Source organism: Lepidochelys olivacea (genome assembly GCF_965140295.1).
Source record: "Lepidochelys olivacea isolate rLepOli2 genome assembly, chromosome: 1".
Taxonomy (NCBI): domain Eukaryota; kingdom Metazoa; phylum Chordata; order Testudines; family Cheloniidae; genus Lepidochelys; species Lepidochelys olivacea.
Genome location: NC_140411.1, coordinates 286960497 through 286976312, shown reverse-complemented (window position 1 = coordinate 286976312; position 15816 = coordinate 286960497). Strand labels below are relative to the sequence as shown.

General features: G+C 40.9%; 1 protein-coding gene across 3 annotated transcripts in view; it reads left to right on the top strand.

The window, feature by feature from the left end:
* Positions 1-15558, top strand: part of LGR5 (leucine rich repeat containing G protein-coupled receptor 5) — a 127431-nt gene extending 111873 nt beyond the window's left edge. For all 3 annotated transcript variants that reach the window (XM_084636860.1, XM_084636859.1, XM_084636861.1), the window contains 7 exons: positions 219-284; positions 514-585; positions 1503-1574; positions 4374-4499; positions 9133-9278; positions 10989-11072; positions 12144-15558. In XM_084636860.1, coding sequence (XP_084492986.1) covers positions 219-284; positions 514-585; positions 1503-1574; positions 4374-4499; positions 9133-9278; positions 10989-11072; positions 12144-13234 — 1657 coding nt within the window. In that variant the 3' untranslated portion in view covers positions 13235-15558. The remainder of the gene's footprint in view (positions 1-218; positions 285-513; positions 586-1502; positions 1575-4373; positions 4500-9132; positions 9279-10988; positions 11073-12143) is intronic.
* Positions 15559-15816: the final 258 nt, after the last annotated feature.

Sequence of the window (15816 nt, the reverse complement as noted above, 5' to 3'; positions counted from 1 at the left end):
TAAAATAAGTAGAACAGTTAAATTTTGGTGAACATTTACGTCTGTGATCTAAATCCAGTAACACAGATAAATGTACTTCCAATATCTCTACTCTGACAGAGTCAGAAGTCTACGTTTGGGCCAGGGAATCCTCAAATACAGCAAACAGGAAACAAAAATGCTAATTTTTTATCACAACACCATAAAACTTTACCTCTTTAATACCCTCTCTATTGCAGGGATCTGTCTTACAATCTGCTAGAAGATTTACCCTGTTTTACTGCTTGCAAAAAACTTCAGAAAATGTAAGTATGTGAACAACCATAAAGTGCCTATAAAGGTAAATCTAAATACACAAAGTAGCTTGGAGGTCATTAATTCGGTTACTGCTGACACATTTGGTGATGTCTGACGTAGCCTCAACATGTGTGTCTTCTGATTTAAAATCTGGATCCATAACACACATAAACACTGTCTAAAATTCTCCAAATGTTATGCTCTTTGAAGCCAATGAGAGTCTTATTTCCATTGTAGTGACTTACATCATAATGAAATCTATGAAATCAAGGCCGACACATTTCAGCAGCTGGTTGCCCTGCGTTCTCTGTGAGTATAGCCATAATAGCTATTTACCTTCGTTCTCAGAAACATGGGAGCTTGCACTTTCACAGTACCTGCCCCTAAACATTTGTTTCCATTGTTCCACTTTGATCATTCAGCTCACTAAGTTATATTTGCCAAAGCAAAATAAACATTTTGAAGTTGAGCATTTCCAGCAATGAATTCACAGCTGTAACTGTATAGCTGTAATAGCTGCTGCTCTTAAACATTTCTGAAGATGTGGGAAAGTACTGAGTCAGCCCTAGTACCTATTTGCATGTATACACGATAGTCAACTGTAGAAAGCTGTGTGGTTTTTTTCCTTTGGAAGACAGTATTAAAAAATGGAGCCCAATCCTGCAAATTCTCACTCACATAAGTAGTCCTTCCTCACATGGGCACTCCCACTGAAGTCATTAGGGGCTTGTCCACATTACCCGCTGGGTCGACAGGCAGCGATCGATCCAGCGGGGGTCAATTTATCGCGTCTAGTCTAGATGCGATAAGTTGACCGCCAAGCGCTCTCCCATCAACTTCAGTACTCCACTGGAGCGAGAGGCGCAGGCGGAGTTGATTCTGCCCCTCCCCTCCCCAGTGTAGACCAGATCTAGGAGTGGTGTTCTGAGCACAGATCACTCATGTAAATGTTTGCAGGACCAAGCCCATAGATTGTTTTATAACATAGATTGCAAGGAGCCCATTTTGAAACTGATGTCATTTTCATAATTAATTGACTCTAACACATTTAAAACAGGATGAAAGATATTTCATTATAAGATATACGTGATTCCAATAAATATAGCCTATTGAAAGTATTTGGATGTAACACATACCTTTTGGATATTTAGGCATCCTAATCAAGCGCCCAAAGTCTTCCAAATACATTCAGCGGGTATGTAATTCTCTACTCACTTTTCTTGTAGGGATTTAGCTTGGAACAAAATTGCAGTTATTCACCCCAACGCATTCTCCTCTTTACCATCCCTGATCAAACTGTGAGTATTTACTTATTTAAGTCATTTTTTTCATACTTTTTGTTGCTAAGGCATGCACTATTTATAATTTGGGGGCCTGGTCAGCAGAAATTCTGGTTCTGCAGATTGTGACTCTATGCCTAATCCTTCTGGGCTATTGAACACTCTCTGGATTTTTGCTTTTTCACATCTCCCCCATTCACACAATCTTACAGGAAATAATTTCCACTCATGACTGTATATGAAAACTATGTAACCCTAATGATGCTGGGTGTTTGGAGTGTGTCGGTGTGCCCCACTTTTCTTTTTTTTAGTGTGCTAGCGGTTTTATCCCTTGTAGCTGAGACCAGCAGTGTTTCCAGTTATTTTTAGAATATTTGCAGCATCAGGAATAAGGAATTTGAATCACAGCTAAACAGGGCACTGTCTTATTAATTGTTCTAACTTTGTTTCAGCAATATTAATGTGATACAAAAGTATGCTTTATTAGTAACTGTCACCACTAATAGCATAGTGGTGTAAGCATCAGATGCCCAGTTTTGCAGTCCTCACTCACAATTAGTTCCAGGTCTTCATTAACTTTCTCCTGCCTTCCACTGCACCTGGAACACCTCTTTAAGGAGACTCCCTAGGGCAATGGGTCGCTGGGGAAGTGCTAGTAGTATGGCCACATTGGAGCCACACTGTCCAGGAGCCCGGATAATGAGGGGCACTGGGGACAAAGTGCTTGCACCTCCGTGAGGCTGCCTCATGTGTTTTTCCCAGGATCCACTGCTTTTACAGGCAATCCCCGCCATCTTTCTCTGTGAGTGGGAAAAGCTTCCTTTCCCAATGGAATGACTGAGAGGCAAATCTCTGGAAGGAGAATCCCACATATATCTCTTTCACCGGCAATTAAGGGTTTCCCATGCAGGAGAGAGTGAGCGAGGCCTGAGAAATGGATCAGGGATCCCACTGAGTAATTTTAGCCAGTACATTGCCAAACAATCAGAGAGGCTTACAGACAAATGTCTTTTAACACAGTCAGATGGAGGTCCAATAGTAGCAGAAGACTAGGAGTGAATTCCTGACCCTACTGAAGTCAATGAAAGTTTTGCCATTCACTTGACTAAGACCAGGATTTCACTCCCCGGTATTTAATTATGCTGCTGCTGGCATCTCCCATATTGCTAAACCTGTACCTAGTACTTCCATATGAGCCACTCATTTCCACTAACATTCCAGTAAGCAGCCACCTGGATAGTACCAATTCTGTGTATCCTTGAAAGCGGCGGCAGTTACATGAGCTTCTGACCCACCACTCTCCTTCCTGCCTGTTGATCAAATAAAAAACCAGGGACATTTGTGGGGGAAGGAATGAGGATGGTGGAGAAATGGGAAGAAAAAGGAAGATCTGTGATACAGTACCGTAAAGGGCAGTCACAGCCTCTTCTCTGACTTCAGCTCTTATCTCTCCCTACTTTCTTACCCAGGCCACTCACCCTCATTCACTCACACCCCCATTACTTCACTCACCCACAGTCAACTCTACCAACCCCAATCATCCCCCTTCAGTTCAGACCCCCTCTCTTCAAGGCCCCACAGTTTCTTCCTCTAATCCCGCCCCCTCATCCCGGAAGCCCCCTTCCACCATCCTCTCACCTAACCCCACTCGGCTGAGAATCCCCCACATTCACATACTGTTCTACCCAACTTTCCCACAACTCAGACCTCCAGCAGGTCTCATCCCCCTCCCCCTCGCGCACCACTCTCTCAGAACTCCCCACTGTAGCTCTAAACCCGTCCCCCACCCACCTGACTTGCCTCAGACTCAACAGACATATACACCCCAGCTCCACAGAGACCACTCTCCATCTCACTTGTCTCAGAACCTAACCCATCCCACTTAATGTCGCTCAAAACCCATCCCTATGTATTGCTAGATCTGGAGAAGCAGGGGCAGAGGCAGAAGGGACAGACTGTGGCTGGTATAAGTGCTGAAAGCCACAGAACTTGCCTCTGTGGGGATAACCTGAATTAGCTGTTGAAATCCCTACACTGATGGGCTCCTTTCTGCAGCCTGAAGCCTTGCTGACAGCCACCTCCCCAGGCCAGCAGGTGTACTACAACCACTGAGTCCTCCAGCCACACCAAGAGCTCCCCCGTGGCACCAGCCGGTACTGCACCTTGCGTAGCACTATCACATGGCTGTACTGCCCCGTGTCTATAGCATCGCTGCCAGACAGCTTCTTTCATGTGACAATGGTAAATAATCACAGGTCCACTTTCTAACCCAGAATAAGGTACTTTATTAGAAGAAAGAAAATAGTGTTCTTGCTAAAGCTCATACTCCCTCTCTGCTTCATGTGGAGCGTCTGCCTAGAATCTCCTATGGCTTGGCTTGGTTTTAAAGAAAAAGTACATGTGTTCTCATAATCCCTAGTAACCAGCCAGTCCTTCTCAAAGGGGTTAAAAAAATGTTCCCTTTGGTTCTAGTTGGGAACGAGCTCTCACTTGGCAATGTACAGTTTCAGAGAACAGTCAATTCATTTTTAATTGATTACCTGTTCTCTAAAACTGGTGCCATGAGTGCACAGAGTCGGGTCTTGGTAATAATTAACCCACAGCAGGTACTACTGAGCAAAATGCTACCATGGTCTAGCCCCATATTCTGCTGGGAAAATGGGTGTATATTTGTGAAGAATGCTGCAGATCTTCTCTGCTGACTGGGGGCCTTATTTAGTTTAATAATATTTGGTGAGGTTAAATTAATTTATTTAAAAAACATTTTTAGTGCTGAAAAAAACCCATGTAAGCTGATTTTTATTTGCTATTATGCAGGGATCTGTCATCCAACCTTTTGTCCTCTTTTCCTGTGACTGGGCTACATGGTTTAACTCATTTAAAATTAACAGGAAATCATGACCTACAAAGTTTGATATCATCTGAAAATTTTCCAGAACTCAAGTGAGTATGTCATTAAGACTAATAAACCACATTTGTGTTCATGTGCAATATAAGGTGTGTCACTGTGTAATGTACATTGCTTCATACTGGAAGGCTTTGATCTGCAGTATTAAAACTAAAACAAATATGATAAAAATATGATAGACTACTTTTATTATACTCACTTTTAACTGAAGAAACTACAATGGGCTTTGAAATATTAACCCCAGTAGCTGCTTAGTATGATCCACATCTGCTTCCTGGCAATACATTTCAAAAGCTGTTAAAATTATATTGCTAGCAGTTTAATGCTCGTCTTCCACTGACTGCAGTTACATAACTCCCATTAAATTTAATGGGAACTAAGTAGATACTGAGGAGAAAATATGCTTTTTAATGTACCAAAATACTTGACAATACTCATTTAAAGCAGCAATAAACAGTTTTCTCTCAGATCATTTGGTTAAATCTTAAAGTTCAAATAAGTAGTTTGTTGTTGTTATTACTCAGCCCCTTAATCCTGTAGAATGTTTTCGACTGGACATTGTGTGATATAGGAAGGAAGTGGTTTTAGTGATTATTCACAGCTCTGGATGACCTTGGGTAAGTCACATACAACCTTTGAAGTTATTGGGAGTTTTGCCACTGACTTCATTTTGATTAGGATTGGGCCCTAACTCATTCTGTGCCTCAGTTTACCCATCTGTAGTAATTATTATATAGACAGGGATGTTGTAAGCCAATGGCCCAATCCTGTGAAAACTCACACACATGCTTAACTTTACTACCATGGGTACTCATATTTGGGACTATTCAATGAACTTAATAAACTTAACTTAATAAATGTAATCATGTGTGTAAGTATTGGCAGGATTGAGGCCTAATTGCTTCATGTTCAAGTTTTTTGACATCCTCAGCTAAAAGGTGCTAAGTATAAATTTATTATTATTATTATTTTATACACCTGTAAATATGCCATGACATGCCGGTATAAGAAAGAGGACATGGAATGTTCCTAGTGTAGCTGATTGCTGGACTGATGAAATCATAATTGTACTTAATTCTATTTTAAATATGGTTTTAGAAACGATGCACTCCTCCTAAATGAAAATCAAGTACTTTGCTGAAAATACAACTAAATTATCTATGAAAATTAAATAAATTGACAAGGAAGTGCCAAGTAATCCTTACATTTTTTGCAAAAACAGTGCCAAAAGGGTCTATTCTTCCTTCAAGGAACATATCTAACAAGAGTTGGGTGCATGCAGCCAGTAAAGAACAGAGGTGAAATGCTGGCTCCATTCAAATCCATTGGAGTTTTGCCATTGACTTCAGTGGGGCCAGGATTTCACCGGAGAACTTTAAAATGACTATTCAAAGCACTGAACATGAACAGAGAACGAGCACAAAGTTTCTTGAATGGTGGTGTTAGACATCATTTGCAAAGCTAAGGACCAAATTCGTGGAAAGAGCTCCCAGCTCAGCTAAATGGCCCATTTGCTCACGAATACAGAGAAACATCTTGGGGCTGAGAGGTGGAATCCTTAGCTCCACTTCCAGTAATGGCACAACAATTATCACCTAGCCAAGTTCACTATAGCATGGAGAAAGAACAAACGTTGGCCACTTCTCCTTCCCTCTGTCGCTGTGGGGTTTGGTTCAGTGGTTTGGCATTACTCACAACTCACTGGCCATCTCCCCTGGACTACTCACAAATTACCATTCCCATTCACTGACCATCTCCCACCTTATAGTGTGAAAAGCTAGAATTCTCCCTGCAAGGACTCTCTGCTCCTTAAATCATTCACATAGAAGAAAGGAGGCTTACCATGGGCATGAACCCAGTAAGCAGAAGAGGCCCAGTATATGAATTCTACCTAAAATTGTGAATTTTTAAGAGTCAAATATTTTATTTTGACAGTTAAAATCTACTCTTCACCCAGCTTTTTATCTGTTTAAAGTTAAACTGCCAGCAGCAGCTAAACCCCAAAGATGTAAAAGAGATTTATGTTCTCCAGCAAGTAGCAGTCAGTCATTCTGCCTTTAAAGTAAAAGGAATGGGTCCAGGTGTTTGTTTTGAAGCATAAAGTTGAATCTCTGGTGTGATGTGATGTGGGTCAGTTCCAATTTTTATGTTAGTTTTGCATTTTTTAGTTATCTTTGAATTTTTTTAGACAGTTTTTGCAAGAAGGTTCATTAGAAGGTGATAAGAAAGAGGTTCCTTTGTGACCAGAAGAAGCTGATGTCTATCAGCTCAGGAGAAATTGATCCTGGCTGTGTTACAAACTATTTTTGGATCTACTAATTGACCGTCTGGCCATATACTTTCTAAATTGCTTAATGGACAGGATTTTCCAGACTAACATTTATTGCAAGAGGAAGATCTTCATTTTTTGAGATTATTTAATTTAAACCCATTGTAACTCTGGAAAATAGGGCCTTGTTTAGGTTTGTCAAAGGGATTCTGGGAGGACCTACAAAGGGCATGAGAAACAGAAGCCATGCCCTTTGAAGAGTGGTAACTGAGAAGGCTTGGGCACCTGGCCACATTATCTAGAAGCCATGAACCATTGCAGTGCTTGAGGCCCACATGTCTTCCCCCATGACTGGCCATCAGAGGGGCAGGAATCCGGCAACATCTGAAGACTTGTCACCACCAAGCATATAAAGGAAGTGTCCTAGTCAGCTATTGAGTCCATTACGATTAATCAGCGGAGCTGAGAAACCCACCTGCTGATCCTTTCGGTAACAGGCTCAACCTCTTCCAAAGCAGCACAAAGCCACAAGAATCCCAACAGCCATCTTGCAAAAGGATGGACTTTTTATTTTATGTATCTATTTTTTGTCAGCAGAGGGACACTTCTGGGCTGACTCAATAGACTTGCATTTTTTTTTAACCCTGTAGGTGACTGATTGTGAGTGAAAGAGCATGTGTGCATGCATGCACCCAGGCATGAGCCCACACAGAAGTATCTCTGGTTAAAACCCACAGAGTTTAGTTGAGGACAGCACCTAAGGAAGTCATTTCTGAAACATTTAATGACAGCCTTAACTGGATAATCTCACTTTTTTAAAAGATCACATACTTGGAAATTTCATGGGGTTGGGATTTTATGTTTAAGTCGTAGGAAATCATTATCTTCACATAAAGTTCTCAATTAAAACTTTATTATCCTGAACTTTATTGGAATGTTTTAAAATATCTTATGCAAATGTTTATATTGTGGACAGGCTTAAGGATTGCTATTGCTTCCACCTCACCATGGAAATCTGAACAAGTAGCTCATTAGTTGGCATTTAAATTGTAATTTAAACATTAGCTTTAGCTTGGGGTTTGGTTTGTCCCTCCCCGTTTGCCAAGCCTTTGGCTAGAGTGCAAGTTTAGCTCTGATTGGCATTAGGCCCTATGATTTGGGCTGATTGCTTTGTAAATGGCCACCTCCCCAGATTGCTATTTAGAGGTTGTATAGGAATTGTTTGCTCTATTGAGTTTGATTAATCTGATAAGAAGATTTACCTGATAATTTGATATGAACCCATTTTATTTCCATTTGTGTTATGTTTAATTAGAGTAATTTTAGCAATGCGTTTTTTATTGTTTTTAGTTACTGTTAGGCACTAATTAACAGTTACAACTGGAAAACTGTGTTGGATCAAATATTTATTTATCAGAGGTAACAGTGTAATTAGCAGAGATAATCCATCTACTTGTGGGCCATACAGTATAAGTACCTACAGTTTTTCTCAACCCCTTTCAGAATTTGCCCTATAATGTCCAAACAAAATAGAATTCAAAATGTACAAGAGACCTGGAATTTGTATAACAGTAAAAAGAATGAAAAACCCATTGACTAAAACCTGGTTGAGCGTCAGGAATACCAGTGCTCTGAAAGGTGTTAAGGATGCCAGTGCCCCTTGACAGATGTACACATGATAATTAAGGTAGCAAAACAGTTTCCATTGTAACGACCTATTTTCACATGTTCTTAACTTTCCAAATCATTAACCATTCAGTTTAGAATTCTCCATTCCTGTTCTCCGCTCAGAGATGAACCCCCTTCATTTTACAGTGGAGATGGGAGAAGTTTGAATCTGGATCCAAAATTCAGTCTCTTAACTTCCCGCAAATTTGTGGGGGTTGTGCACTGAGATATGAGTTTTGCCTGTTATGCAGGTAGGATTCAGCTAGGATATTTGGATCTCTTTCTAAAAGAAAAAACTAAGAAAATTACATGGAGAAAACTCAGTGAGTTAAAACAGTTAAAATTACTGAAAGTCAGAAAATTAAAATATGGTTCTGACAGCAACATTCACTCAACTGCATTGAACGTCTGTTCCTGCTTTATTAAATCTACAGCTTAATATATTACTAAATATGTTATAAAATCTCCATAACAAAATATATAGAATGTGTGCAATGTGTCTGAATTAAATTTGGTCTTGGAACCATTTGCATTTTCTAATTTTTTGTAAATTTAACTGTGCATCCCAAACTCTGCATTAACAAGGTTTTTTTCAAAAATGTGTGGCTGTTTTCACTTTCAGTTAGTTATTTAATTGGAGTTCATTTTTCTCTATATTAACATAGTGATGAGGTATAATACATTAAGTACTGTAACAAGTGTAACTGCATATTTTGTTTGTTAATGTGCAGGATCATAGAAATGCCTTATGCTTACCAGTGCTGTGCATTTGGAACTTGTGAAAGCCACTACAAAATCTCCAGCCAGTGGAACAAAGATGAGAACAGCAGTGCTGATGATTTTCATAAGAAAGATTCTGGAATGTTACACATTCAAGGTAAGTAGCTTAATGTCACTCTTCGGCTTTGGAACCTACTTTATGGCCCAGGACACCCTCCTTATATCGATGAGAATTTTGTCCCCCCCTTTTCGCCAAGCCTTTGGCTAGAGTGCAAGTTTAGCTCTGATTGGCATTAGGCCCTATGATTTGGGCTGATCGCTTTGTAAATGGCCACCTCCCCAGATTGCTATTTAGAGGTTGTATAGGAATTGTTTGCTCTATTGAGTTTTATGGTAGTGAGATGTAGCTTTCAAAGTCTAAACAAGAGTTTATTTATAATATCCTTTTAAAGGGACTTTTTCAAGATGGATCCTCACACTGGAGGCAAAAATCATCCTCTTAATTCAGAGTGGGTGACATGGTGCTGGTCTGTCATCCTACACAATAGAGAACCTGCATTTGCAAAGAAAGATAGTTCAGAGCTGGACTGTCACAAGTTGCTGCTGATCTTAACAGTAGCACCATGTGTTCTGGGCTAGCAAGCGCTGCTCGTAGCAGCGGTACAAGCTTGGGAGTGGGATAGGGTTGCCATTGCCAACTTTCTAATTTCACAAAACCAAAAGCCCTTGCCCCGCTTCCTGCCCCGCCCCACCTCTGCCCTGCCCCTTCTGAGGCCCTGCCCCCATTCACTCAATCTCCCCTCCCTCTGTCACTCGCTCTCCCCCACCCTCACTCCCTCATTTTCACTGGGCTGAGGCAAGGGTTTGGGGTGTGGGAGGAGCTGAGGGCTCCACCTGGGGGTGCGGACTCCTGGGTGGGGCCAGAAATGAAGGGTTCAAGAGTGCGGGAGGGGGCACTTGGGGCAGGGGCAGCACGCAGAGCCCCCCTGGCCGCCCCTGCACCTAAGAGCTGGGGAGGGGGACGACAACACATGCCAGCCGCTTCTGGGTGCCGTGCGGAGCCAGGTAGAGAGCCTGTCAGACTTTTAACGGCCCGGTCAGCAGTGCTGACCAGAGCCACCAGGGCTCCTTTGCGACCGGGCATTCTGGTCAAAACTGAACACCTGGCAACCCTAGAGTGGGATAGAAGACACATAGCCCATTGGGATTGTAAAATGTGGTGAGCTACATGGCATGAAAGCCTGTGGCTTCTCCTAGCTCTCCCTAGGTGCCAGGGAGAGATTCTGACCTCCAGTGGCTGGAGGGGTTAGAGACTCACAGTACCCTCTTCTCCTGCAGCACTGGGTTTGTTACTGCAGAGACACATGTGCACATTACACCCTCCTGCTGATGTCCATCCCATCTCTATTCTTGTGAGCCAGCAAAAGGCTCAAATCTAACAAGAACTTTTTTCATCAAAGGCCCAGGGATTAGGGCCAGCAGGAACTGAAACTGACAAGAATGGAGCCAGAAGCTGGTACAATGTGGACACATGTTCGGGTGATCACAACATCCAGGGTTATTTGTCGGTGAATTGGCACAACTCTGGAGCTGATATTTAACACTCTTCCAGGCAATCCTCATAGTGCAAATTAGGTAATTAGGGGGATGCCTTTTTAACTGTAATTATTTTCAAAGAAGTGGTGATTTGATCTATCCACCCCAAGTAATATAAAATCAAATGGGACCAGTGTCTACTATTGCTTGGAAATTTGCAGGCAAAGAGAGAGCAAGACCAGGCCTTAAAGTAACTTATCACAGCCATTTCCCTATATTCACACAAAGGAACTTAGTCTCAATCTAAAGTGTCAGGGATTTTCTCCCGCAGATGAACGTGACTTTGAGGATTTTCTGCTTGACTTTGAAGAAGATTTGAAAGTCCATCATTTGGTGCAATGCTCACCCTCTCCAGGTATGGAACTGCCAGGCAAATAAGAGACCTGACAAAGTTTCCCTTGATGTCTGAAACAAAGAACTGCTAAGCTGTCCCTAGAAGTAACTTCTGATCCATTTCAATGAAATTGCACCATATTTTGCAGTAATTTTGGTGGGACCGAATTGTATTAGCCCACAATATAAGATTGAAGCCCATGAAACTGTTTAACTACAATACATTGGCTTCTGTGACTGCTAAACCAAGAATTTCTCTCTGTATCCTTAGATAGGTCTTATCCCTCCCTTTGGCATAACAGATCTGTGATCTCAAGTCATTAGTTTCTCTGTCCATCAAGAAAAAGATGATGATAGACCAGATTCTGTGCTTAGGCACTCTAGTGTAAATCTGGAATAATTCCGTTGAAGCCAGTTGAGTGACTCCAGTTTTACACTACTGTAATAGTGCAGTTTGGTCTAATGTCTGGGTCAGAGGCAAATATCACTTATATTGCCCTGAACAGACATTCTCTACCAAATGATTCCTCAATATTAGCATTGCCTCTCTAGAACAGTGTTTCCCAACCTGAGGTGTTGTAGATGGGAGAAGTGGAAACAGAAAAAAATTGTATGATGCCACTTCCCCTAAATGCTTCCTTTGCTACAAGGAAAGCAGCAGGTGTCTCCTGGAAAGTCTCTCCCTGCTCCAGTGCCAGCCCCCCAATGTATCTGGCCATGGACATAGCTTCCCTGTACATGAGAGGCCCCTGTACCACCCCAGGCTTATCTTCTCTAAGAGCCTAGCTACTCTCAGAACACCCAGCTCAGGGAAGAGAGAGAGAGAATGGATATTAAAAAGGGACGGAGAGGTACCTGTTCTGGGTCATGACGGACTGAGGAGACAGGAAATGCCCATCCTCCAGTCTTTCTGGGAAGCACCAACAAAAGAAGGTTGGAAGCCACTGCATAGCAGTGGGTGCTGGAGAAGGTGCATATTTCTTCTCCCTGTGGTTAGAAGAGACATGAAAATTAGGCAGGGTTTCAAATGTTGCAAATTAATCCTTCACTCTCACATATTTCCTCTTCCCATTTCTCTTTCTTGTCCTTGCAGGCCCCTTCAAACCATGTGACCATCTGTTTGGTAGTTGGCTAATCAGAATTGGAGTGTGGACCATAGTAGGTTTGGCATTTATTTGCAATGCACTGTTAACTGCAACAGTCTTCAAATCTCCATTGTATATTTCCTCTATAAAACTTTTAATTGGACTGATAGCCATTGTAAACATGCTAATGGGTCTGTCCAGTGGTGTATTGGCCAGCATGGATGCATTAACCTTTGGCAGCTTTGCTCAATATGGTGCTTGGTGGGAAAGTGGAGTTGGTTGCCAAGTCACTGGCCTTCTGTCCATTTTTGCTTCAGAGACTTCCATTTTCCTCCTTACCCTGGCAGCACTCGAACGTGGGTTCTCCGTAAAGTATGCTACAAAGTTTGAAACAAAATCCTCTCTTGCTAGTGTGAAAATAGCCATTTTCTTTTGCTTTATGTTGGCACTGATAATTGCAGTGGTACCACTTCTCAGTGAGCGTCAATATGGGGTGTCTCCGCTCTGTTTACCTTTGCCATTTGGGAAACCCAGCTCGATGGGCTTCATGGTAGCACTGGTCTTGTTAAACTCTCTGTGCTTTCTGGTAATGACTGTTGCCTATACAAAACTGTACTGTAGTTTGGAGAAGGGAGAACTAGACAATATTTGGGACTGTTCTATGATCAAGCACATAGCATTATTACTTTTTACTAATTGCATTCTTTATTGCCCTGTGGCCTTTTTATCTTTTTCCTCTTTACTAAACCTCACTTTTATTAGCCCAGAAGTGATTAAATCAATACTTCTAGTGATTGTCCCACTGCCCGCATGTCTAAACCCACTTCTTTATATCCTTTTCAATCCACATTTTAAGGAAGATCTGGGAAGTCTCAGAAAGCAAACTTTGTTATGGAGCAGATCAAAACATACAAGTCTGATCTCTGTTAATTCAGAAGATGTAGAGAAACAGTCCTGTGACTCAACACAAGCCCTGGTAACCTTTGCAAGTGCCAGCATATCATATGACGTGCCTACCAGCAACTCACTAATGCCATCATCTTATCAAACGACAGAAAGCTGTAATCTTTCATCAGTAGCATTCGTTCCATGTCACTAGTTTCAGGGGCAAAAACAAAAGTATGTGTGTTTACACATTTTTCAAGCCCAAATGTAAGAGTGGGTGTGTGTACACGTGCTGAAGGGTGGTGTCAAAGGTGCTCTTGATTACAGTTGCATGCAACTAAACAAACCAGTTAATAACAAAGAAAACAAGCAGCAGGCTGAAATCCTAACACATGAATCTTGTCAGCCTGCTTAGGAAATCTCAAAACCAATCTTGTTTGGGATGAAGAGGAAGCCTGAAAGCTGCTAGCATGTATACAGTTGGTTCGGTTTTTCTCTTAGAGAGATGCCAGTCAGAAAAGGCATCTGACAGTCAAGAGCAAAAATAATATATTGAAGAGGTGAATTTTCTTGGAGGCATTGCCATTGTTTTAATTAACTGAGCGTGTTGAGGTACAGAATTTAAAATTTAGGAACAGATTGCTCCCCAGATGGGATAGGTCAAGTTCCCTCAGTGCTTTTTTAATGATATGATTGTTTTTTAAAAATACCTGTCTATGGCTTTGATTCAGCAAGGTATTTAAGCATGTGCCTGACTTCAAACACATGAGCAAGCCCATTGAAGTCCAACAAAGTTTATGGAAAATAGATCTTGTCAAAGTAACTTGATATCATTTTTGATGAGTTTGCAAGTTTGGTTGATAAAGATAATAGTGTTGATGTAATATACTTACTCTTGTAAGGCATTTGACTTGGTACTACACAACATTTTGATTATGAAACTAGAACCCTAAAAAATATCTATGGCCAAAAGGGTAATGCAATCCTTGGATGTATAAGTAAGAGAGTATCAAGTAGGAGTAGAGAGGTTATCTTACCTCTGTATTTGGCACTGATGTGACCAATACTGAAATACTGTGTCCAGTTCAAAAAGGGTGTTGAAAATTTACCAAGGGTTGTGGTGGATTCTCCATCAATGGAAATCATTAAATTAAGATTGGATGATTTTCTACAAGAGATGGTTGAGTTCAATTACAATTATTGGACTTGAAGGAGGAATTAATTCAGGAGGTTTTGTGGCCTGTGCTACAGAGGAGGTCAGACAAGATGATCACAATGGTCCCTTCTGATCTTAAGTTCTATGAATCTATGAATCCCTTGCTGAATCAAGGCCTATGAAGTTGTGTATCTCAGAACCATCACAATTAGAGAGGAAAGCCCCCTGGTACTTTGCCCTTTCTATTTTAAAGAGTTCCAGGCAATGGCTCCCATTGTTTCCTTCTGACACTAGCACTTACCTTGACTAAACTATATTTGGGAGTTCTTTCAATCTCATTTTCTCATAGATGTCACCTTTCCTTTCATGAGCTGATCAAATAGCAATGTCCTATGCATGGATTCAGATTTTGTTTTATTTTTTAAAAAATGTTCTCTGAGCAACAACGTTTAATGGTCCAGTACCTGCTTCTTAGTTTAAAGGCCACTCCACTCTCCAGGTGGATAAAACTGCATTTGGACAACAATACCTAGCTTAGCTGAGCCCAAATAATTAAGATGATCTATTACAGATGGTCTCTGATTTTCATATGTTACATATGTAACTTCCTGGCACCCGAAGGATAGATTTTCATGATGAAAATCTGTTGCAAGCTGTGGACACACCGAGAAATGCCAGTGTGAATGAAGAAAAAATATTGTTTAGTTTTGAAGCTACAGATGGCATCAGCTGACTTTGGCGGACATGTGCATCCTGGGAAAAAATGAACAAATGCAGAAATTATGTCTGGTAAAGCTGGCTGCATGGTTATCTTAACCCTCTATCTCTTGGGGCTTTCGAAGCAGCACAGTATACAGCTGGAGGATGATTCCCGAAACCACTTTGGATTAAACGGAGTATCAGTCAACCACTGCACAATACTTATTATCATGTTTATTTAGCTTTATTTTAACTGGGGTCCATCTGTGCTGCACTGTTTAATGTCGGTGAAATTTCTCCTTGGTTTGCAATGTTTAAAAAGTTGGTAAAATGATTTGAGAAGCAAAATAATGTTATAAGTTTAAAGAATAGTTAAAGAAAGTTACTTTTATCAGAACTTTCATAGCTTGCAGAAAGTCCAAAACAAAAGGCTACTATGGGTCTTTTATTTTTATAAGCGATTTTTGAAATATTTTGATCAGATATTTTAACTTGAAATTGTTAAAATTCGTTTGTTTGGTTTTTTTAAATTGTAAATATAGAACTGTATTTATTGCTACAATAAAATACAACCACACTAAAGGGCATGAGAAAAAGCCATGTACAGTTTCATACTGATATTTGCTATATTTTCTATTGTCTGCTCATATATTTTACTAAATTCACCATCTGTATATATTATATGTAAATGTGTAGCGATTGTAAATAGATTATGTACTTTCTTTTCTATCGGTTGTTCCAATATATGTAATTTGTAATAAAATTTGTGACTAAACAGAAAAAGGCATTTCATCAGGGTCTAGTTCACCAGAATAAGATCTCTGAGGTATGTCTACACTGCAATAAAACTCCCGTAGCTGGCCTATGTCAACTATCTCAGGCTTGTGGGGCTCGGGCTATAAAACTGCAGCGTAGACATACCCTGAGGTTCTAACCAGAGC